This window comes from Festucalex cinctus, chromosome 1, assembly GCF_051991245.1.
Source record: "Festucalex cinctus isolate MCC-2025b chromosome 1, RoL_Fcin_1.0, whole genome shotgun sequence".
Classification (NCBI taxonomy): Eukaryota; Metazoa; Chordata; class Actinopteri; order Syngnathiformes; family Syngnathidae; genus Festucalex; species Festucalex cinctus.
Window position 1 is genome coordinate 16,667,444 of NC_135411.1, and position 23,461 is coordinate 16,690,904.

Below are 23,461 nucleotides of genomic sequence, written 5' to 3' on the forward strand. Positions count from 1 at the left end.
CCATCTTGCTTCATTCAAGCAACACTTCTTCACCAGTTAATATGCAATCACTTTACTAATAGCACCCATCAAATGCTCATCCAATCATGAATTTGTTATTCAGACAGCACACAGAATCAGGAAGTGCTCCAGTGGATGAAATCTTGGCCCAAAACTACCAGTATGTATTACCAATGCATCCATTACCATACAGCATATCAAGATATTTGTTAATGATGATGATGATGTTGTCGATGAAGCACAGATGAATTATTTTTGTAAGTTAGAATGAAGTTCAAGTAATAAGAACACAATTTGCTGCTACTGCAATAGTTTTCTCTGTTGTCTTATGAGTGATTTGTGGTTTTTAAACGGGTGTGTAATGAATTTTAATTTGAAAGCGCACTCACCTAACTCTTGGGTTCATGTAGAACTCTAGTTTTTGCATGCCATTACTAACAAAATTGTAGATTTTGCTCTCACTGAAAGACATTGCTTGGAAATGTACAATTTTAACCTCAAAGTAATTGTGGGATTGTATTTTTTAACATAAATAAATGAATAAAATAAATACATTTAGAATATCTTTTTCTCCCTCTCCCTGTCTATCCAGCCACCTTCTATAGCCATGTATGCATACAATACTTAAATATTTATCAATATAGTACACTTTTATTTTTTTATACCTAATTATAACTCTTGAATATCATCCTTACCTTTTTTTGTTCATTGATAATTAAAAATAAGATTTTTTTATTTTTTTGCAATCTTGCAATTTATGACATTTCAGTATATTTATTTATCCTATTTAATTAGAACTGTTAACTATCATCCTTACTCTTCTTTGCTCAATGATTATAAAATTTCGTAATAAATGCATTTTTTTTAATCACCCTAACATTTATGCTACAAAATAATAAAATTGATTACATTTCTTTATAATTTTTTTTTTTTATTTCTTCTTTTATCGCACCCTTGCTCTACAAAGGCCTTCAGGTATTGTAATTTACATCTGCATACATCTGTCCTTTCTCAAATAGAGGAGCGCGTGTGACCCTGGGGAACATGTTTTTTATGAAGTGTAATTACACATCAGCTACAGTAGGTGGCAGTGGCGCTTTCATTGTCAAAGAGTGTGCAAGGAGTATTAGCTCCTAATAAGAGGGGTACTTACAAAAAATTTTATAGTCAAATGATGCTATTTATAGTCATGGCAGAGATTTGGGGGCGGCACAAAATATTTTTTTTCTATTCTTGGGAAAGGAGGAAAAAAAAACAAAGAGTAATTGAGAAGCCCTGAACTACATACATGTACATATTACAGTATTCTATTACCTGTTCATGTGTGTACATTCACAAGTAAATTAGCATGAAAAATGCCAGTATGGGTCATTTGATGCTTGACAGCTGAGCTCCGGCTCTCACTAGAGACTAAACTCTGCGTACTAATACACTACTGCACTAATATACAACACCACCAATGACTCCCCCTTCCTGCCCTCCTTGCTGTTTCAGCCTCATTGCGAGTACCAGGCGCAGACAGTGACGACGAGACCAAAACCCCTTCGGCTTCTCCTCATCACGGTCGCTCCCGTCCCCCCTCCCTGGTGGCGGACTCCTCGTCTGAGTCTGATGAGGGGGATGCCAGGGGAGAGGTGAGACACTGCCATATGAAACACGCCTTTAAATATAATCAAAAGTGAAAATTGACGGGGACCGTGTGCACCACGCAGATGTTCGACATCTACGTGGCGACAGCCAACTACGACCCCATCGTGGCCAGCAAAGAATCCATCTCACTGAAGGAAGGACAGTATGTGGAGGTGTTGGACTTGGCTCACCCACTCAAATGGCTCGTCCGGACCAAACCTACTAAGACGACGCCATCCCGCCAAGGATGGGTGTCACCTGCCTACCTGGACAAAAAATTCAAAGTATGTCTGTGTAGCATGGTAGCACAAAACTGGTTGGTTGGTGCCAGGATTCCATTATCTCACCAATATAAACACAAATACTGAAGTAAAAATTTAACATCGAAACTGATAATAAACATGTATTCCTCCAGCTATCTGCTGATTCAGGCGACCTTCCTGAAACAAGCGTAGAGGAGGTGTCTGAGGGAGAATACAAGAAGAAGTTATTGTAAGTAAAGCAAATCTAAAAATTGTTACAAATAATGCCAGCCTCTTAAGCAGCATTGTTGTTATTCTGTAGCCAGTTGATCCAGGACATAATTGGCGGTGAATCCGAGTTCGTCAAAGAGATTGACTTCTTCACGTGTCACCACCTGAGGCACGCCGACATTCCTGATGCGCCGAGTGATGTCAGCAGCCAGAGGGAGGCCATCTTTAGGAACATTGATGACTTGAAGGAATTTCACGCTAGGTGCGGTAACCACCTCCTGATGACCAGCTCGTCTTTGGGCGCAGCTTTATGGGAGTGGCCTATCCATATGTGTATTGCAGATCATTCCTCCCAAAGCTAAACGATTGTGAGACGGATGACGATGTAGCCATGTGCTTCCTGAAGAATAAGGAAGGCTTTGAGAAGTACCTCCAGTATCTTGTTGGTCAGAGCCAGGCTGAAAGTGTCATCAGTGACAAAACGGTGCACCGCTTCTTCAAGGTATTACTGCTCGTTTGTTTCACATTGTTGAACCGTCTTGTTATGCTGCAGGTCAGATTGACTCATTTTAAAGTTCTATTCATTTTCCACTTATCGTGAGTTGTAGCCAATCACAGCTGATTTTGGACTCGTCGCCAGTCAATGACGGCACATATTGAGCTCATTCGCACGTACAGTTCTTTCATAACAACAATAGCACAATTTAGTGTCTTCAATGAACCGAACTATGGAGGACCAAAAATGCCAATATAATAAATAAATAAACAAATAAATAAATAAATAAATAAAACGGGTAGAAAAAATATAATTCAAGAATTAAACACAAAAAAATAAATATAAATGGAAATAAAAACAACAAAATATAAATAGATAAAAGTATAAATACAACAGCAGAGTCCAATCCTAGATAGCTGACACCTTTTGTAGCATGAAGAAAATATGAGAACTATATATAAATAAATAAAATGTGAACTTGTTTTAATTTATTGATTGATATTTAAATCTACTTATATATTTATTTATTTTTTATTTATTTCCACCTTGATTTTTATATTTATTTTTTTGTCTCTTTTTTTGCATTTATTTTTACTTTTATTTATGTACATGTATACTTTTTGTTGTTTTTATTTCCATTTATATTTATTTTTTGGTATTTGATTTATGATTTTTTTATATCCATTTGTATTTATTTATTTATGTATTTATGTATTTATTTATTTATTTATTATTTTTGGTCCTCCATGCTAACATGTATGTTTTTTTGTTTTTTTTTAAATGTGTGGGTGGGAAAACTGCAGTACCAGGAGAAAATCCAGGAAGGCATGGGGAGAACATGTGAACTCTAAACAAAAAGGCCAGAGTCCAGATCCTTGAAATAAAATTAAAAGCCATTGTTTTCGTAGCAAAACTTATGCCTAGCTTATAAATGTAACGAAAACATGGTTCAGTTCACATATTTGCAGTGGCTCAATTTGACCCAGAACAGGAGAGGCTGATGGAAATTAATGAACATCACTGCGTAAAATAAATAAATAAAGAAAGAAAATAATCATCATCATCAACAGTGACATGGAAAATGGGCAGCAAGGTGTATCTAGTGCACATAGCACGTCTGAAACATTGGTTTGAGGTTAGGGGCTCGAATCTCATGTCCTCCAGTCCAGTGTCGAGTTTGCAGTAGGGGATTAACTCCTGACTTCCTGTTGTCTTTTGTTTTAGGAGTACACAGAGAAGGAGCAAGCCAGCGCAGACCCGGCTGACCCACCTGTACGCAGCATCAATGCCCATCTCCTACAACCTCTGGACAGGATTCAAAAGTACAAAGCCTTCCTCAAGGTGATATCCAATAGGCATGATGTCTCTGAGATGCTTTATCTACTCGGATTTAACATGCAACTTCAACGTCACCAGGAGCTCATTCGAAACAAGGCGAGAAATGGCCAGAACTGCTGCCTGCTTGAAGAAGCGTACGCCATGGTGTCGGCGCTGCCACAACGCTCGGAGAATACCCACCACGTCTCTATGATAGAGAACTACCCCGCCACCCTTGAAGCGTTAGGAGAACCTCTTAGACAGGTGAGTGGATGAGTAACCAGAGTTAATTTTGACTTAATTTTTTTTTTTTTTAACAATTTAATTTAATTTAATTTTGTTTTGTACAGTACAGTACAGTACAGTACATAATTTACAAATTTGTGAATCACAAATTCATCTATACACATTTTTCCCTTTGGACACTGTCCCCAGATATTCTCTGAAAACTTCCTTCACAGTTTTTGTACTCTCTGTAAAGCCAAGTTTAACCAGGGTGATTCCTGGAGTCATCTTAATTGCTTTAGTCAACTAAAATTCACAATATTGTAGTGGACAAAATTTCTGAAGTCCTTTTTTACATTAGAATCAAATTGTTAATTGTTTAAGGATCAAATATCAATTGGAAATATGATTAATGTGTGAATGTATAAACACACAAGATACACTTTGGCTTTTCTAAACTTTTAGTTTTGCTACGTAACAGAGCATCATAACAACAATAACAAAATTCACAAGCAAGCAATTGGCCTGCTCCCCATAAGTATATCAACTGTCAAGTTAATTATTTGACCTGAAATCCTCAAAAACATTCAAAAGCACTCTGCCTTAATAATGCAGCTGTGCTCGCTCCACATGTATGTATGTATGTATGTATCGTTAGCACCCATGTTATTTAGGTGGTTCTATTCATTTGGGCCAAAATCATTGTTTGTTAACTCAACTGTCACTTCAGTTAGTCATGATTTTATGTCAATGTGCGTTACTTTTTATCTATTCTCTCTTTTTTTGTCACAGAAAATGATTTTATTGTTAAAAACTATTTATTTATCAATGAAAATATTGCTATGAGTAGGACAGACCAAGAAGACAAGTCTCTCTTGATGTGTCTTGCTACCAGGGACCGTTCCAAGTTTGGGAGGGAGCTCCTGGAATAAGGACGTCCTCTCGAGGTCACCATCGTCACGTCTTCCTCTTTAAGAACTACTGCATCATATGCAAATCCAAGAGATACAGCAACACCGATACACAAACATACGTCTTTAAGAACATGATGAAGGTAAGCGAATCAACACCATTGCTCTGTCTTGATCTGTCACCTGATTGTTTTTTTCTCCTCCCTCTCCTGCAGCTGAACAACATTGACGTGAATGAGACAGTGGAGGGTGACGACCGCGCATTTGAGATCTGGCACGAGCGCGAAGATTCGGTGAGGAAGTACACCTTGCAGGCCCGAACAGTGACCATTAAGAACTCGTGGCTGAGAGACTTCCGAGAACTTCAGCAGAGATACAGCATGCCTGCCTGGAGTGAGTCAAATGCAATTTTATTCAACAATATTATTATAAATAGATGGGCACAGACCTTTTTTTTTTTTTTTTTTTTATTAACAACAAAAATTACATTAATATGCCCCCTTTAATGTTTTTTTTTAAGGTCCTCCTGATTTTGTAGAAATATTGGCAAACTGCACAGCTGAGCTTGGCCAAACTGTTAAATTGGCGTGCAAGGCCATAGGAGTCCCCAAACCTGCCATCACCTGGTACAAGGGTAAGACATTTCCTCCTTGTCCACAACATTACCTTAAAGGCATAGTGTGTAATAATTAGTGCCATCTAGTGGTGAACTTCTTCTCAATTGTCTTCAGTTTTTCTTATATTGTACAATTACAAACGTGGATACTATTTATTAGGGGTGTGAATTGCCTAGTACCTGACGATACGATCCTTATCAGGATTCATAGGTCACGATTCGATTCAATACCGATTAATCCCGATATGAATTTACAAGTCGATAACTGTACAGTACATATTTTTCATTTCAATTAAATTTTATGAATGATTCTGAAATTACTGTATTAATGACTAGAAGGTGCAGCCATATTTCTATTAGTTTAACTTTTTGTTTTTGTTTACACCAGTATGAAAACATTTTATTGTACATTTAGAACAGATATACAATTTGTGATAAATCGTGAGTTAACTATTGATGTAATGCGATTAATTACAATTTCAAATTTTAATCGCCTGATACCCCTAGAATGAATGATTGAATGAATGGTTTATTTTTCGGCTCTAACACACAACACAGAAAAGAAGACACAAACATCCCTTTGAACAACTCAATTAACCAAAAAAGGAATAGGCAGACGCTCTGGGCTTATTATTCCCAATACAGTCCAACTGAGACACGGAAAATTACAACAAAACATACTACATTATCATTCCTAAATCTTTTCCATTTTATCAATTACACTAGAAGCATGAATTACTTTACATTTTCACCAACGCTTCTGCTAACTTGTTGCTCATAGATGGACGCATCGTGGAGGCGGACCCTCATCACATCATCATCGAGGACCCCGACGGCTCCTGCACGCTCATCCTGGATAACATGACGGCAGAGGATTCGGGCCAGTACATGTGCTTTGCCACGAGCTCAGCCGGCAATGCCAGCACGCTGGGCAAGATCACTGTACAGGGTGAGCAGCTCACACAGACCCAAAATGAAAAGAAAGGCCCAAAATGCCATTGAAACATGCTTGTCACGAGTAATTCATTTGTCTTCAGTCCCACCAAGGTTTGTGAACAAAATGAGGAATGCTGTATGTGTCACCGGTGAGGATGCTCAGTTCACCTGCGTCATCCAAAGTGCCCCCAGTCCTAAAATCAGGTACCAATTATCAGAGTATTTCCACTCAGTACTTACGTATAGGTACTTGAGTAATAAAATACAATGAAAATGTAGTACTGATTGAAGTCCTGTACCCAAGTAAACGTAAAATAGTACAGCATTTGAACTGTACACAAGTACGAAAGTAAAAATACATTTTTACGAGGATATTTTCGATGCCACTTTTCTTCAGTTCAGACTGATTACCAGTACATAAAACCCGCCTCCTCCCCAAAAAACAATGACATTTTAAATAAGGGCCTATATATACCAATATAGCATTTTTCCATAAAGTCGCATTAAACTAATCTTCTAATTCCTAATTTGATCCTAAAATGGCCACATCGGCCACAGTCACAAGTACTGATACCTTGAAATAAGGCCAGGTATCGGTATGATACCGATGACTATCGGTACTTTTTTTTTCAGTTATATAGAATACCAGTTTTGATAACTCGTCACAATGAAAATAAACCCCATACTACACACTAAATAATTTTCCTCCTCTTAACTTAAATGTAACAATGTTACATTACGTGTCACGTGTTCGTTACATCAAGAGCTACTTGTAGCGAGGGTTAGATCAAATTTTATGCTGTCAAAACAATGTGTTCCTTTCTTAAGTGCGTAACAGAAAATGCCGAATTCGCTAATTATTATAATAATGATAGTGTTTACAGGTGTGTATGAACACCAGAAGCTATTTTTTTTAGGGTTGTAACAAATTAATCTTGTAGGCAGATATCTAAAAATGCTAGATACCTGAAAATTCTTCTACTTAAAGCTGCACTTTGTAATAATTTGCCCAAAAATATCTTTGCAATAGCCTTTATTTTTTTAACCATTTAATACTGACATATTTTTAATTAATAAATTCACACCCTAACTGTTCTGCAAGCTTCTGGCCAATAGTTTTCAGACAGGATATTTGGATTTGAATTTCCCACCCTCTGTCTGCAAATGTGATGTCATGTGAAGGGAAAATGCAGTTTCATTTTTCGGCCACAGCTGGCAGTACCGATTCAAAATTCACTTTTCTGCGTTCAGTAGCTTTAAGTACAAAATTACAATAACAAAGTATTAGAACTTTCTTACTTCCTACCACAGCCAATGTCTTGCATATTTCTTATATGTATGCATATTAATAAATTCTGGCTATGTGTGTGTGCAAAATCAAGATGGTTCAAGGACGGCCGGCTGCTTAGCGACCAGGAAAAGTATCAGACCTACAGTGAGCTCCGTAGCGGAGTTTTGGTGCTGGTGATCCAAAACGTGACAGATCGGGACCTGGGACACTACGAGTGTGAGGTGGGTCCACATGAATGTGGCTACATGTCAATTCATAGCAGCTAATCGTCTCTAAATGAGAATTTCTTGCCGTTGCCAGCTGTCCAACCGTCTAGGCAGCGCCAGGTGTGCCGCTGACTTAGTTCCCCCATCCGCCGTTGCCACTGGTGAGCAGGCCATTGTTCTTGAAGGTAAGAAGAGACTACTTACAGATTTTTGAAGTATTCCATCCATTCGATGTGCTCACTCCGTTTACTCTCCAGTTACCGAACAAGAGACAAAAATACCAAAGAAAACCATCATTATGTAAGTGCCATTCATGCATGATGAACTGTATGTTCATCATCTCAATACTAATCCATACGATGTAGCTTACAAAGTCGAAACAGTTTTTGCCAGAAAATACAAATAATGTTGTTCAAGGGTCAAAATAATTGCCATCTTAAAGCTTTAACTTTACAGGTAATTTTCAAAACACAGAGTTGATGAATCCTTTGATTCTCACTATCGTAAAGTTTTATCACCAGAAATTCTAAGTAAATTTTACAGGGAGAGTTTTGAGTACATTTTACCAGTTTATTTACAAAAAAAGGTACTCGAGCATTGAGGAACGAAGTCATGACCTTCAGCTTGGGAGACAGCCACTCTACCACCTGAGCCATGCCACTCTTGCTGTTTGCCACTATACTGACTATAAACAGGTCTCTTGGAGGATTCCACCCGACACCGTCAATATACTAACACACAGCAGGAACGGCATGGCTCAGTTGGTAGAGTGGCTGTCTCGACAGCGGAAGGTTGTGAGTTCGTTTCTGTACCCTTGAGTTTTCTTTTTAAATAATCAACTGACCAAATGTACTCAAAACTCTCCTTGTAAAAATTACTTAGAATTTCTGAGTGAAAAATCAACTAGTTTTTATCAAGTAAATATTACTATAGACCGCATGACAGTTGTTTGAATCCTTAAAGGTTTTCCCAAAATTTGTGCAACATTGAGAGGTTCCACTGTTTGTTCTCGTTAAGCTTGCAGTGTGGCCTTAAATTTGACTGCAACTCAAATCTGCGGCATGTGAAGCGTGAGCGCTAACAATTGCTCCACATTGTTGACTAAATGATGGGCTGTTCTCACCGAGATGCAAATTTAACCACAAACTTTTGCTGCACCTCGTGAACACTGAATAAATGACTGACTGTCCTACTTTGGCATGCTTCTTCCGTGGCATCACTCCCATTTTGGAGAGCCATTAGTCACATTTTGCTTCCACCATCCCTCCCGTGCTTGGACTATCTGTGTGGAAACTGCATGCAAACCAGTGTGGAGTCCTCTTAGGTAATAATCTCAACGCTGGTGGTTTATTAACAGTGAGGAGACCATTACCACAGTGGTGAAAAACCCGAGAATGAGGAGACACAAGTCACCTGGTATGACCATCACTGGAGGCCACCGCTCGGAGATCACCACTTCAGAGACCGCCACCACCAGAACCAGGAGGATGGTCGCTCCCAGGAAAAGCGCAGTGCCAACCTTCTATGTCACAGAGGCTGAGGGTGCAGAGGGCGCCAGTCGAGTCGCAGAGAGCAAGCCCAATTGGGTTGAGGTGGAGGAGGTGATCGAGTACAAGGTCAATAAGTCTCCCAGGCTGTCCAGGAGGAGGGGTGTGTCGCCGGCCATCTCGGACCGCTCCACTACTCCTTCCAGACCCAAAAGATCGCCCCTGGAAAACCCAAATGCAAACAATTCCAACAACAATCTGGTGGAGCTGGGAGGCAGCGCCAGTGGCCAGATGCTGCCCTGGGAGGATGAGGAGGCTCCCTCTGGTTCAGGAGATCCCCATGAGCTCTCAACTGGAGACGCTTGTGAAGACCTGGAGGAAGTAATTATCTTTGAACCCGATGATGGTGAAGACCTTTGCGGAAAGCAGGAAGCTAAGACGCTAACACGTGGCGGTCGTGTTCTAGCACTGGAAGACTTGGAGGATTACGTCCCAGAGGAAGGAGAATCTTTCGGTTCGACCAGTTACATTCCTGCAGAGAAGCCCTGTGAGATCTCCGTGCTCCAGAGGGAGGTTGGCGGGTCCACCGTGGGACAACCGGTGCTCCTTAACGTGGGGCGCCCCGTCACTGCCTCCAGGCAGAGGAGTGGATTTCTCTCTCGCTTAAGGCAGCAGCTAGCTGGCAGTTTTTTCTCATCTAACGCACCACAAGGAGGCAGTACCCAGGAAAGACGAGTACCCATTCAAGTGAGCCACGCAAAGCTGGAGGTGAAGCCTTCTTACTGCTCTGAGGTGCAAAGGGTGAAAGGAGGGCAGCGAAGCTTTAAAACCAAAATATCGACTCAGACGTATGGTTATACATCCGTGGGAAACCCGGTCACCCTTCAAATTAGCGACAAACAACACCAGAACCAGTAGCTTTGAATTCAATTCTCTTTAGTCTTAAATGACATCGGTTTGAGTCCTATCCTAACTTTCGGTATATTTTCAGTTTTTAACAAACCATTCCATATGACAAAATACTTGTTCCAGTTGGACAATATCACGTGTTCACGCGATCCTATTTAGGGCATCACGACAGTCAAACTGAGTGATCGTCGCCTTCGATTTACTCAAACCGAACTGTGGACCAGAAACCTGTTTGTTTCTGGAAAAAACAATTACGAGACCCGAATGGAATGAGAAACATCATCATCTGATGTTTGTTGACGTATCTATGGCATTAGAGAGAGCACGACATCCGTGGTAAGAGTACTGTACGTTGCCTCCTCTGTGCAAGATTGTTCTGCTAAATACAAAATTGGCAAAACAGGAGTTCTGAGCATTCAGAAAAATTTCACCCCATTAAATCAATTACTGCTGATCGTAGACAAAGGCAGACATACTGGACTGGTCAGTCACTCTCAGGAACAGAGAGACAGACAACCATTGATACGTACGTTCACAACGTCATTGAGTGGAAAAGGAACACTGCTTGCATGGAATTCAAAACAAATGAACCACTACAGTGTCAATGACAAAAAAAAAAAAAAAAAAAAGAAGAACCTTTACTCAGAAGCACAAAATTGTAATTGACAGAAGAATTCTACATCTACACATTAATCGATATATAGGATTTTGATTTAATTCAATATTTAATGCTTTGTGTTTTAAAAGGAAGTGCAGTACCTACAACAGTTGCTTTTAAAAGTTCAACAAGTTAAGAATCTTTTTTAGGTAGAGACGACTAGATATTCACTCTAGTTGAGTCTTTTGTGTGAGTAATTTATCACGTTACTACATTTATAGTGCAATGGTGTCCGAGATGCGAACATCAGCTCACAGGGTCGTTTTCAGTTCATTTGAATGATTGACTGCATGCAGCTTTCCAAAAGTCCTCCTTAATTTAGGATTCAGATCTTGTGAAGTTCAGTATCATAACACTATCAATTTGTAATTGCTTGTACTTTAAATGTGGGTTTTGAATGGAAAAACATGTTTGTGTTCAAATCTTATTAAATATTAATATTAAAAAAAAAAAAAAGTTTCCATGTTTGTAACAGAAATACAAATTGTTCCTGTTGTTATTTCACATGGATGTTCACAAAGATTATTTAAAGCTGCTGATGGCCATTATAATTCGGTTGATAGCCAAAACAGCAGTGCTAATCGACATGAATAGGCTGTCAGATGAACTCAGCCGTGGCTTACCACATTATGATATAATAAAGATATCATTAAGATATCACAAAGATGATATATTCCTTAAAGGACCCTTAAAGGGACAGTAGAGATGTTGGATATTTCAATGTTCATTCATTACTTAAAAAAAAAAAAAACACCATTAATGTCAATGGTATACAAAATATTTGTTCCATCACACCAGCGTGCCCCGGAGTGCGCATGCTTCAAAACACGTACTTTGAATTTCGGTTGTTGCATTCTATTAGTTCACCACTAAGTGGCAAAGATTTCTGCACACCGTCTCTTTTAAAACAATACTGTATATCAATTTTCACCAGGATACACACACAAAAACATGGTGCGGTTTCAAGCATATTGGGCTCCCAAATTATAATTATTATTTCCTTTAGTTTGAATTTTTTCAACAGTCACTACATACATCAATTCAAATGCAGGTTATATTGTAGCTGTTCTGTTGAAGACACATAATTGCACGCCCACAAACACACACGTGTAAAAAAAAAAAAAAAAACTTTCATGATCACCAGGCCTTGCTTGTTACTGTGTTTCCTATGACATGGAACTTAATCCTAATACAACAGCAGCAAAGTTAAGTTAGCACAGAGTTAAAAAAAACATGAAATGGAATACATATGACATATTTCAGTTGACCCCCATGTTCTCTTTTAAATTTAATGAAATGGATGTGTTTTTACCATCACAGTAGGTATAATCACGAGATTTCATACTGATTAACCACACTAAACAAAATGGCACTAGGACAAACGGCCAAATAACTCAGCTTGCCAGACCAGTTGGTCAACGTGACGGAATGAATTCAGTTAAGTCTGTGGCGGAGAAAAATTGTTGATGACTGTACTGCATACAGTACCAGTCTTGCAAGCTGTCAATACAACACATAGCAAAGCTTTTAGAATACAAATGTAAATAGTAATAAAAAAAAGGACAAGTTCTCCTTGGCATGAAAAAAAAAATATGTTCCACTTTAGTAACAATAACTACATGTAAACCTATGTATTTGGACAAATATACTCAGGGAGCTTTTCCAGACCACCTTTTTTGGATGGAATGTTCATATCGAGGTCTATGGTTTCGTAAGGAGTGAATGGTGTTATGTTATGCCCCGTCTCCTATGACGATATGTTGATTTTCTTGACCATGTTGATTTCCTAAGGGATGAAAAAAAAAAAAAAAGGTATTTACACAATAATAAAAATAATTTCAGAGGAGTTTTAACTGTGACTGTAAAATTTCAGTGCAAGATTTAAAAGTGTATCTGTGACATAAAAGTGGTTAATAATTAACTAAATGTATCATTCAAGCAAAATAAAACATATCTGTTGTAGTTAATTAATTTGTTATAGCATTCAAGGTTAAATAAAATTACAGTAGTTGCACCTTTAATTTAATGTCGCATCCAAGCTGAAATGCAGCCCATTTACAAAAGTTAAAGATTGATCAAATGTAGCGTTCAAGCTAAAATGAAATCCACGCACAATAGTTAAAGATTAATTAATTAAGATTTAAGATGAATACTGAAACTTGATTACAGTCTTTAAAATGTGATTAAGAGTAGCATACAAGAGGTGTTCAGGTTGTGAGCTTTTAAACGTGTTATACAAAAATTTGCATTATAACTTGCTACTGCCACCAGTCAAAATTGTGTTTGCAGAGCACTTTTTGGTTTATACTGTAAAAACCAAGTTAGGCATATAAATATATGTTTAATAATTTGTTTTTAAGTATGCGACATTCCTCCTGTCATCAAATAATGCGATATAACCATCTTTATCTTCAATGCTATATTTATCACAAAGTATTTTTACACTTTTTTGACAACAAAAAAATAAACCACTATGTTCATGAGTTAGCTTGTGTGCTAATGGAGTGACATGTAAACAGTGTTGACTGTCAACCTAAATTTAATTGAAAGTCACCTCAAGAAGAGCATCTCTTAAGTGCCCATAAGCGTCTTCCAAGTTGTCATTGATGATGATCACGTCAAACATGTTGGGTTCTTTACCTGAGGAACATATACACTTACGTTATGTGTGGTTCTGGTGGTTATGATCTTCAGGAGGAAACATACATACCATGAACTTGAGTGTTTTTGTTTTCACCACCATACAACAAAGTCACACATCTTAAAACATCATGCTATTACTTTATTTACGATATTTGTTCAATATACGGTGTATTCCGGAAGGTTCACTTGCTGCTGATGGTCCGGCATGTTGTATTATGCTACAGCAATGACCCCATAGTTATTTGGGAGTAATGAATGTGTGAAGAATTGTGAAGCCCAAGTACAGCTTCTTCTATTTATTTCTTGTACAACCAACTACTGCCACTGCTAACTACTAGCGACTAACTTTCTTCTTTGTATTTTCTGCCTGTGTGGACACCCTCCGGCACCATGCTGCCTCTCACAGGTCAATCTTGGTACTTACTTAACTCAATGTCCACCCTGGCCGCGCGCAAGCGCCTCTGCAGGCTCTCTTCTGACTCTGTTTTTCTGTCTCTTAGACGGGCTTCCTGAAAGCATATGAAAAGCATGACAAGGACAGGTTTAATGTTAAATGAGTTTTTTATTTTTTAATTATTTTGTGTACTGTATCCCTCGGCAAGACCTTTACACTTAGTGGCAGGGTTGCATCAGGACGGGCATCCAGCATAAAAACTGTGCCGAACATATTACATATTACTCGCTGTGACTGACAGGACTAAGCTGAAAGTCAAACATTTTATGTATTTATTTAAAACTTTACTCCACGTTAGCGTGGTCTTGTGACTACAGTGCGAACCAATTTACATACAAATTCGAGGTGCGTTGCCGCCATAGGAACAGAACAAGTCATAAACCGAGGATCCGCTTCACATAGGCCGTTTCTCACCAGGACATCCAAACTTGGAGGCTGGATGGAGATGTAAATGGGATTGAGGTCGGTCTTCTTGATATTCTTCACCCCTTGCATGTCGATGTCAAGTATGCAGATGAGGTTGCGCGCCTTGACTGCCTGCACGGCGGCTCTGCTCGTCCCGTACATGTTCCCGGAAAACTCTGCGCTCTCAATGAATTCGCCATTATCGATGGCCGCCTGCATGGCTTCCCGTGTGACGTAGTGGTAATCTGGAAGACCGGGACGGGGAAGTCAGATGATGATGATGTCATGTATACCAAAGAGAAAATGAAGATGTACCTTTGCCATTCTCCTCTCCTGGTCGTGGGTTTCTTGTTGTATCTGAGGAAGGAGTCATTTTAGACTTTATAGGTTTTTTTAATAGTAAAAAGTAAACTTACAAACTTCACCATGTTCTAAACTCACATTAATCTTAAGTTAAAACTAGTAAAAAAAAAATATATACAAATAAAGCTCACGTGAGACGCTGAAGCCGAAGACACCACCGTATTCTTTCATGAGCTTCTTCAGCAGAGTGCTTTTACCCGCCCCGGATGGGCCGGTCAGCACCACAGGCCTGGGTCCAGCCATAGCTTAAAAAAAATACATAAATAAAAGACAGAAGGGAAAGAAAGAGAGCTTGGTGAACGGGTGACGCACGGGAATTGTAGAGGCTGAGTCATGAGTTTGACTGAAAACAAAACCACAAGCAATCAACATTTCACCCTTGAGGAGTAATTACTCGACCTTAATGATAGAGGCATTTTCCGCTTGTGGAAGCAGTAAAGGACGCACCTGCGCGATATCCACAACCTTACCTGAGTTAACTTAATGATGCACTCCATAAAAAAAAAAAAAAAAAGCTACTTTACCTCCCTGCCTTGCCTGAGTGCTCACAGCTCCGAGCATGAGGAGAAGTCAAGCGAGCAGAGCCGGACAGACAGGGTAGGACTATATTGACATACCAGCCCTGGTAATGCGCTTCAACAGTAATATGTGAGGAAAATCTAACCAGAGCAATCAGAAAGTGATATTTCATTATCAGTTTTAAACCGCTGTGTGCAATAAAAAGGACGCAGGATGCTGAAAAGGTCACAGTACTTACTCAAATATCAGACTGGGCTTGATTAGTGCTAAGAGAGGGTCGGCCACATGAGAGCGTACATGCTGGAAATTCTTAAAACGCACAGCAATTCAGGAAAAAAAAAAAAGCTGCCTTCTCATGCCCTAGCAATCCCAATGGAGCCTGGTTGCGTTTGCAGGTGCAAATGACAAGAGTCCTTCTCCATTGTCTCCTCCCTTAAAGGGCCAGGGACTTCCTTTTTTCTTCCCACGTTGATTGTCCCTGTGTATATATTTAGTCAACACTTCATACAGCCAAAGAGGTTTTTAAAATAGTACTAAACCTACACACCAATCGCCTTGTCTTTGTCATGTCTGCTATTAATACCACGAGTGTGTCCTGGCATCATTACCTCTTTGATAGTACTCAACAAAATGAATATCTTTCTTGTCATCTGGATTGACATGATTCGACTGGACAAATGCTAAATTTAAGGACTGATTTTTTTGTTTTTCCATTTTAGAAACTTAACTCATTTAAAAAGTAAAATGCGCCGATTTGATATTCTGTATTATGACGAGCTTGACGTTATCGAAATGCACCAATTTGTGATGTACACACACACACACACACACACACACACACACACACACACACACACACACACCTGCCCAAACAACACAAACGTTAAAAAAAACACACACACATGCTGTCAATCTAACCTACAGCAAAAGCATAGACAACAACACATGGGGTAAATTCATTAGATGTGTAATAATTATCAATAAAGCTAAATACATGAAAATTGTGGCCAGTGGATGCTAAGGTTACTGTCATTTTAAGAAGAGTCACCCCCAGCTGTATAACATGTTTGTATCAGTACTTTATTGTTTTGTTTTGTTTTTTAGGTCACTGCTGCCCAGTGATGACGCTTATGGTGTCATTTACTATATGCACAATGTGAAATCATAAATAGGCATTAAATAGGGCACTGACTACAATAATATTCTTGAAATTGAAATACAAGTGACTAGTTCAGGTGTTTTGTCATATGTTGATTTGCAAATTTTACAGACTCGATTTAAGATCTTTAAGTAAATATGCATTACTACACCACAGCCTCTGACAGACCCATAATCCAACACTAACCACTTATACTTGGTGCAGCATGACAGGAAATTAGACATTTAACTTTATCAACTCCGGCTGACTCTCATTGGAAGAAAATCATGTGAGATTTATTGGCAATGGGTGGCCTGGAATAAACACTTACTGTCCACTCCACTGTAAACATGCATTGTATACACGAAGTACAAGTAATAGTAATGTTCCTAACATTCCTGGTCAATGCAAACAAAATGTGTAAAAAATGTGTAAATGTATTGTTAGAACCATATTACATGAAGCCAGACCAGCCGGTTGCTAAGCATTTAAAACTGCCACCCTTACCCAATGCATGTTATTTCACGATTGTCGTGACTCATTTCATACAGTTTCATAAACCATATCAAGGTTTAAAGTATCAGCTGACAACTAAATTGCACTAATCGAAAGAAGTAATAAACCGGTGCTGAAATGAAACTGTTGAATAACATGCCACGTTAGGAAAACAACAACTAAGTGATCACCAAGTGATTATAAAACGAGTCTTTGCAGGCAAAAACATATCTGGCGTGCAGCATCTCGATGCCACACTGCTGATAACCGCATAGACAGTAAACAAATCAACATCGTTGTTCTTCCTACCTGAATAAAGCCTGGAGAAATATCTCATATACATTAGCGGCTTACTTGGACGCCACCTCCTTTTGAGGACGTCCCCGAGAGATTGTGCTCGTCCTCGGGCTCAGGCTGGGCTCCTTCGCTCGGAGACATTCTGCGTTGGTGTTGTGCACCTTACGTCATCACTACGCGACCAAGCCAGTAAACAAAGAGCGTGAGCGATGGGATGCGTACGTTTACAGTGAAAACAAAACAAAAAAACACCGGCATATTTTAATAATTTCTATCCAAAATGTCGAAGGTGCTTAAACCTTTTTAACTATGACTAAGCACTGCTCCGTATTGAGAAAACTAACTCGATAGCGAGGCGGTCAGATGACGTCAGGAGTCTTTAGCATTCAGAAACATTAACTCGGTGTTTATTTATAGAAATGTTCATATGTTTTACTATACATAAATTACATATATATTTTCAACTATAGTCTATTCAAATCGCATTGGGGAGAAAGTCGCACAGCAAACCCAGGGGAAGTAGTCGGGGTAGTCCCCGGATGTTAGAACGACGGAGGCCGCGATCGTGTGGCTAAAGCTAAGTACAGTTAATAGACGCCTTCGTTTTTCAAAAATAAAACAAGCCCAACATGTTCGGTTCTTCGAGAGCTGGGGGTGTTCGAGGAGGTCAGGACCAGTTCAACTGGGATGATGTCAAGGTGGACAAACACCGAGAGAATTATCTGGGTAAGTGTGCAAAGCAATGCTAACCGCAAGCGTGTCTTAGCTAGCCACCACAAACAGCTAAACAAGCTAATAAGTTAAATAACACGCTAACGTGGCGTCCTGACGCGTCGTGCTGTATTTCCTTACCTTCCACTGCTGTGTCCTTCATCACACAGATTCTTGATTGATAGTTACTTATTTTTTTCCAGTCGTGTATGCTGCTAAAGTCCAATTCATTGCACACCCCGAGTCGATCCACGTTGTCGCTCCGCTATTTGAGCCCCCCTTCAACTATGTCAACATGCAGCCTACGTGGAGGCCCCTGCGTTTGCGAAATACAACATTAATTTAAATTGAATTTCCACTATATTTGGATAATCTATTTTTTTTCCCCAAGCTATTCGGACATATTTAAAAGTTGCCAGGTGGCGATAATGTGGTTTAGAGCTGTCACGTTTTAATTAAACCCACCCACCATGCATTCAAAAATGTCATTTGTTGATTAAATGTGGAGAAATAAATGCGTGTGTCCCTTTTCTCCGTACACAAGATATTATGCATCAGTTAATTAATCAACTTTTATTGAGCCAAAGCACCTGTTTTGCATCAGAAAAATCTCATCATCTGATGTAAGAGCATTTAATTGCTCTGCCCATCACTATGCATTGTAATTCGCTAGCATGGATAAAGATGTATAATTTTCAGATATTTGATGACCTCTCATGACAGACTATAGTCTATAATTGGGAATCACTGACCTACATGATCAGGTAATTATGACATAACTACTGCACTCATTCAGGTTAGTGATGGATTACAGTGTTCCGATTTATGCATAAATTTGAATTACATTGCCACTGAAGCAATGGAAATGAGGACACTTTATTTCTTATGGGTAAAAACGGTTTTCCACATTCTTGTGTTTTTGTTCTTTCTTGCAGGAAATTCTCTCATGGCTCCAGTGGGTCGATGGCAAAAAGGCAAAGATCTGACGTGGTATGCTAAAGACAAAAGTGGACGCGCCCGGACCAAAGAGGAGGAGCTTGCTGCGGTCAAGGCTGCAGAACACGACGCATTGATGGCTGCTTTGTAAGCGTGCCACCCAGAAAAGTTGTCTGTAATTGTTTAAAAAAAAAATAAAAAATACATACAATGTCTAAAAGTGTAATTTTGAACCGATTTGTCATTATCGTAGAGGTCACAAGGTTATAAAGAGACAACCCACTGGACTGACCAAAGAGGTACTGTATTTTACACCACCTTGTTTTATTTTGAAGAAATCCATTTACACAAATGACTGATATTACCACAGGACTTGGCAGATATTTGTAGAAGAGAAGACGATGATGGTGAAGAAAGGAATGTGGATCGGCTCTCAGGATTGGGAAGCTCCAGGTGATTTTTTTTTTGTCTTCTATGTGTGAATTTTTTTTTAAAGGCTGTTGTGTAAATGTAGTACAGTATAGTGTTTTCAAAAATGCTAATTAAACCACTACTTATTCAACAAGTTTTTCCCATTTGTTTATCACTTAGTAGTGCAACTGAAAAACTACAACTCTTGCTACTCACCAGATGTATTTGCGTCGTGTTAACAATGTTCCTCTTGACATTCAACCTCAACAAGCAGCTTCTCACAGACGATTGTGTTCTCTCAAATCTGATTACTAACAAGTGTGTTTATGTTTCTATTTGCAGCGCCGGCTCACGGAAAATGGTCCTCTCGCAAAAGGAAAAGGAGGCTGTTAAAATGGGCTTGCCAGTTTTTACAGTAAAGCCACACACAAACACTGACATATTTTTGATTTGCAGTGAAAAGCTCCAAAGCCGAACACAATCTGTTCGGTGATGCAAGTTGTCTTCCAAGTTAGTCTAATTTCAAAACACGTTTCCATAGGAAGTATCATAAAATATTAACTGTACAGTCAAAGTTTTAAATAACTAGGGATGTAACGATATACAAACCACGATACGATATTATCACGATATGAAGGTCACGATATGATAATTATCACGATATTGTGGGGAGGTTGTAAAAAATGAGCTCATGCAACAACAACAAAAAACCACATACACAATATTGTGTTTTTATACATTACAACAATGGAAAATATAAAAATATAAATATATATAAAAATATGTAAATAATACTAATACAAGCAGTGCAATAAATTAAAGTGTATTAATAAAATAAATAAAATAATGAATTTATTTAAATTAAATAAATGAATAAATACAATAAATTGAGTTCCTCCACATATTGACTCTGTTCACAAGTTCCCCTTCATCTGGCCATTTTTATGGATTTTAAACATAGAAGGACCAAAACACGCCTTGCGACAATTAAACTGCACTAATAAACTAGCCACCAGAGGGTGGTAGAACTGCACAAATGGAAATCAGCCTGACTTTTTTTTTTTTTTTTAACAGATGTGCTGCTTTTAATATCGTGACATGACGACGACGATATATTGTGGCAGTTTTAATATCACGATATTGCCATTATCGTTACATCCCTATAAGTAACAAACATTCCTGACTACCAGACACAATAAAGACTTAACCATTAAATTAACCACTGTAATAAAAGTACCCCCAAAAAAATTTTACGAAAAAGCTTAACAGAATCAATCCTTGATATACCCACTGAGCTTAGTTATCGTGACTGGCGTCTCATATGTCACACATGTTGACTTTGACTTTTGAGGTTGAGTTGAACTTTTGAAACTGGTTCCATTTCCCATTTGAGGTCGCTGCTTATTTGTGAGGTTGTATCATCTCCGTTGGAACATTTTACTTCATGGTTACTTTCAGCACCACAAGACTGCAAATCGTCCAGAACCCTCAACAGCGAAGTCATCAGAGAGTGCAGAAAAAGAGGAGGTAGAGCAACGGTGAGTAAGCATCGAACGAAATCAATAATACGGACTGTCTCAAAAAAATCTAATCGTTATAAAAACAATGTTAACTTAAATATCATCGTTGTGGATGTTTAGTTATCTTGGAAAAGTCAAAATTTTCAACGCAAGTGTTGGATCGTATTATATTGTAAAATGTGCACTTGTGCCGAATGTAGCGTCCATCAGTTTGGCTGGAAACGTCTTTTGCATTCCCACTCAGGGTCTGCACTGCTTTTGTTTTTTTTCCCTTTGATCTTTTTAGACAGGAGAGCAAGAAGAAGAAAAAAGAGAAGAAGAGTAAAAAGGAGAAAAAGAAGAAGAAGAAAAAGAAGAGGCAGAGAAGTGACTCATCCTTGTCGGATTCAGATGATGACCGAAAGAGGTTGGTTTAACAGCGAGCACATTTTAAGACACCGGCAACTGTTGATTGTTAAATCGTGTTTATAGATTGCCCTTACTGTACTGGGTATGTTTTTAACCAAGATAAGTTCAAATGCATATGGGATGATTTAATAAAATTTTCACTAGAGGGCGCTAAGACCTCACTCACTTCACCTCAAAATTATTGTTTACACATTGAGCAAGCTCTCCAATAAGCCACAGGTAATCCAAAAAGAAATAAAAGATTTTAGTCAACTGCAGAGGGGATCGACATTCAATATTAAGAATTTAAAAATTAACATTCAGCCTTTCATTTAAAAATACAACAAATGCATACAATTTATCCAGTTCTTTAAAAAAAAAAAAAAAAAAAAGTACACTCATTTATGAAAGAGGCCCTACAGCAAAAAAAAAAAAAAAATATATATATATATTTTTTATTTTTATTTTATTTTTTTAACTTAATCATGCTTGATTAAAATAACATACAGTCAATATATGTGAATATTGTTGAAAAGTTTATTTCAGTAATGTTAAAGAAGTGGAACTTATTTTACAGTCAGTCAAAGGGAAATTCATCCCTAATTTCTCTATTCATCGAAAAAATCATTTTAATGGCTTATTTAATAATAATAAAAAAATTCACTCTACTTACTCAAATAACTTCCACTAATTCTTATTTATATGATTTTATTTCTATCTAATTCATTGCGCTGCACCAGTATCTGCATTGAAAGTGGAGATGGAAAAAAAATACTACTATAGACCAAATGCAGTAATCTGAATCAGACACTAACGGAGAAGAACGCAACACTGTGCAGGTGATACTACAAAATGTCTGCCTCCATTTAACAATGGTAATGGTGAGTCTCATGATTTGAAAAGGGATGAGAAGCCGCAGTCTAATAGTTATTTGCCGTCTATTGCTCTTCAGGCCCCGAAAGGACCACCAGCATCCTAATCCATCATACCACAGCCAGAGTGGAGCCAGACCCCATGACAGCCATTCAAGGGGGGGACCAAAGGAGCAGCCACAGCCCCCTCGCCCCCATCATCGACAGCAGCGCCATGACACAGACTCCTCCGACGGGGGGTCCCCTGTCCCCCGTAACCCCTCGGGCCACAAGACGGCCCCCGGCGGTGCCGCACAAAGCCGCAGGCGACGCCACGACACAGACTCGGACTAAGCTAATGTGCTTCTCCGCCGCCCCTCCCACCCACTCACTTACTCATAAAGATGCTCTTCAGGAAGCTTGACCGCTCGTCAAGACCTCATTTACCTAATGGGGGCCTTCAGGGCCATTTTTGGTGATAGCCTTTTATTACCGCCTCTTTGTTTGTTTGTTTTTTTACCCACAATCAATGATTAAACCTTCAAAATACCAACCAGAATTGACCTTTTGTAATTGAATTTTATTATTATTATTTACATATTACTAGGGGTGTTAATTGCCTAGTACCTGACGATTCGATCCGCATCACGATTCATAGGGCACGATTCGATTCGATACCGATTAATCCCGATATGAATTTACAAGTCGATTGTTGCGATTTTTTTTGTACTCAAATTTAGAAAATACCATTCAGTAAACTTGTACATGCACACTGTAAGATTTGTATGAAAATTTATTATTTATTGATCTGAAACTTCAGTTTTATAACTGTGAGCCACTGTATTTAACAAACAGGTTGTAACATTTTTCATGCTAGAACAGCATTGAAATAAAATATTAAGGCTTAATGTTCCATTAATATAACATTCTTCCATGCTTAAGGTGTGAAAGTTAGACGTTTTGTTGAATATTTTTCCATCAAAAATGGATGTTAAAAAATCGATTCGGCTGCCTATTGAATCGATTCGAGAATTGTGTGCTGTAGTATCGCGATATATTGCCGAATCGATTTTTTTTAACACCCCTACATATTACTAACATAAATTTAATTGCTTTATTGTGAATTACATTGCATACATAGTCATTTTACCAAGCAGCTAAGCCAGTGTTTCTCAAT

General features: G+C 38.6%; 3 protein-coding genes across 3 annotated transcripts in view; 2 read left to right on the forward strand and 1 right to left on the reverse strand.

The window, feature by feature from the left end:
• Nucleotides 1-11,600, forward strand: part of obscnb (obscurin, cytoskeletal calmodulin and titin-interacting RhoGEF b) — a 75,260-nt gene extending 63,660 nt beyond the window's left edge. The window contains exons 65-81 of the mRNA XM_077507796.1: nucleotides 104-160; nucleotides 1,495-1,634; nucleotides 1,713-1,913; nucleotides 2,045-2,121; nucleotides 2,194-2,364; nucleotides 2,445-2,604; nucleotides 3,823-3,939; nucleotides 4,015-4,179; nucleotides 5,036-5,194; nucleotides 5,267-5,444; nucleotides 5,572-5,685; nucleotides 6,449-6,616; nucleotides 6,705-6,807; nucleotides 7,986-8,115; nucleotides 8,195-8,285; nucleotides 8,358-8,400; nucleotides 9,458-11,600. Coding sequence (XP_077363922.1) covers nucleotides 104-160; nucleotides 1,495-1,634; nucleotides 1,713-1,913; nucleotides 2,045-2,121; nucleotides 2,194-2,364; nucleotides 2,445-2,604; nucleotides 3,823-3,939; nucleotides 4,015-4,179; nucleotides 5,036-5,194; nucleotides 5,267-5,444; nucleotides 5,572-5,685; nucleotides 6,449-6,616; nucleotides 6,705-6,807; nucleotides 7,986-8,115; nucleotides 8,195-8,285; nucleotides 8,358-8,400; nucleotides 9,458-10,505 — 3,122 coding nt within the window. The 3' untranslated portion in view covers nucleotides 10,506-11,600. The remainder of the gene's footprint in view (nucleotides 1-103; nucleotides 161-1,494; nucleotides 1,635-1,712; nucleotides 1,914-2,044; nucleotides 2,122-2,193; nucleotides 2,365-2,444; nucleotides 2,605-3,822; nucleotides 3,940-4,014; nucleotides 4,180-5,035; nucleotides 5,195-5,266; nucleotides 5,445-5,571; nucleotides 5,686-6,448; nucleotides 6,617-6,704; nucleotides 6,808-7,985; nucleotides 8,116-8,194; nucleotides 8,286-8,357; nucleotides 8,401-9,457) is intronic.
• Nucleotides 11,601-12,109: 509 nt separating this feature from the next.
• guk1a (guanylate kinase 1a) lies at nucleotides 12,110-17,683 on the reverse strand. Its single transcript, XM_077519757.1, has 7 exons — nucleotides 17,481-17,683; nucleotides 15,151-15,264; nucleotides 14,972-15,013; nucleotides 14,666-14,901; nucleotides 14,222-14,306; nucleotides 13,709-13,794; nucleotides 12,110-12,940 (listed from the first exon to the last, which is right to left on the reverse strand). The coding sequence occupies exons 1-7, from the start codon at nucleotides 17,512-17,514 to the stop codon at nucleotides 12,902-12,904; spliced, it is 636 nt and encodes a 211-aa protein (XP_077375883.1). The 5' UTR covers nucleotides 17,515-17,683; the 3' UTR covers nucleotides 12,110-12,901.
• c1h1orf35 (chromosome 1 C1orf35 homolog) lies at nucleotides 17,587-22,843 on the forward strand. The gene is made up of 8 exons (XM_077519742.1): nucleotides 17,587-18,194; nucleotides 19,115-19,262; nucleotides 19,369-19,414; nucleotides 19,486-19,568; nucleotides 19,869-19,941; nucleotides 20,985-21,064; nucleotides 21,333-21,452; nucleotides 22,386-22,843. Exons 1-8 carry the CDS (start codon nucleotides 18,098-18,100, stop codon nucleotides 22,636-22,638), a joined length of 900 nt encoding a protein of 299 aa, XP_077375868.1. The 5' UTR covers nucleotides 17,587-18,097; the 3' UTR covers nucleotides 22,639-22,843.
• Nucleotides 22,844-23,461: the final 618 nt, after the last annotated feature.

Excerpts from the sequence above, each read along its gene's own strand:
- guk1a (XM_077519757.1), bottom strand. The coding sequence starts at position 17,514 with ATGTATATGAGATATTTCTCCAGGCTTTATTCAG. Across the intron at positions 14,307-14,665 it reads CTCCAAGTTTGGATGTCCTG|GAAGCCCGTCTAAGAGACAG; the intron begins GTGAGAAACGGC and ends ATATGCTTTCAG. Across the intron at positions 12,941-13,708 it reads TAAGAGATGCTCTTCTTGAG|GAAATCAACATGGTCAAGAA; the intron begins GTGACTTTCAAT and ends TTCATCCCTTAG.
- c1h1orf35 (XM_077519742.1), top strand. The coding sequence starts at position 18,098 with ATGTTCGGTTCTTCGAGAGCTGGGGGTGTTCGAGGAGGTCAGGACCAG. Across the intron at positions 19,569-19,868 it reads TCAGGATTGGGAAGCTCCAG|CGCCGGCTCACGGAAAATGG; the intron begins GTGATTTTTTTT and ends TTCTATTTGCAG. Across the intron at positions 21,453-22,385 it reads TCAGATGATGACCGAAAGAG|GCCCCGAAAGGACCACCAGC; the intron begins GTTGGTTTAACA and ends ATTGCTCTTCAG.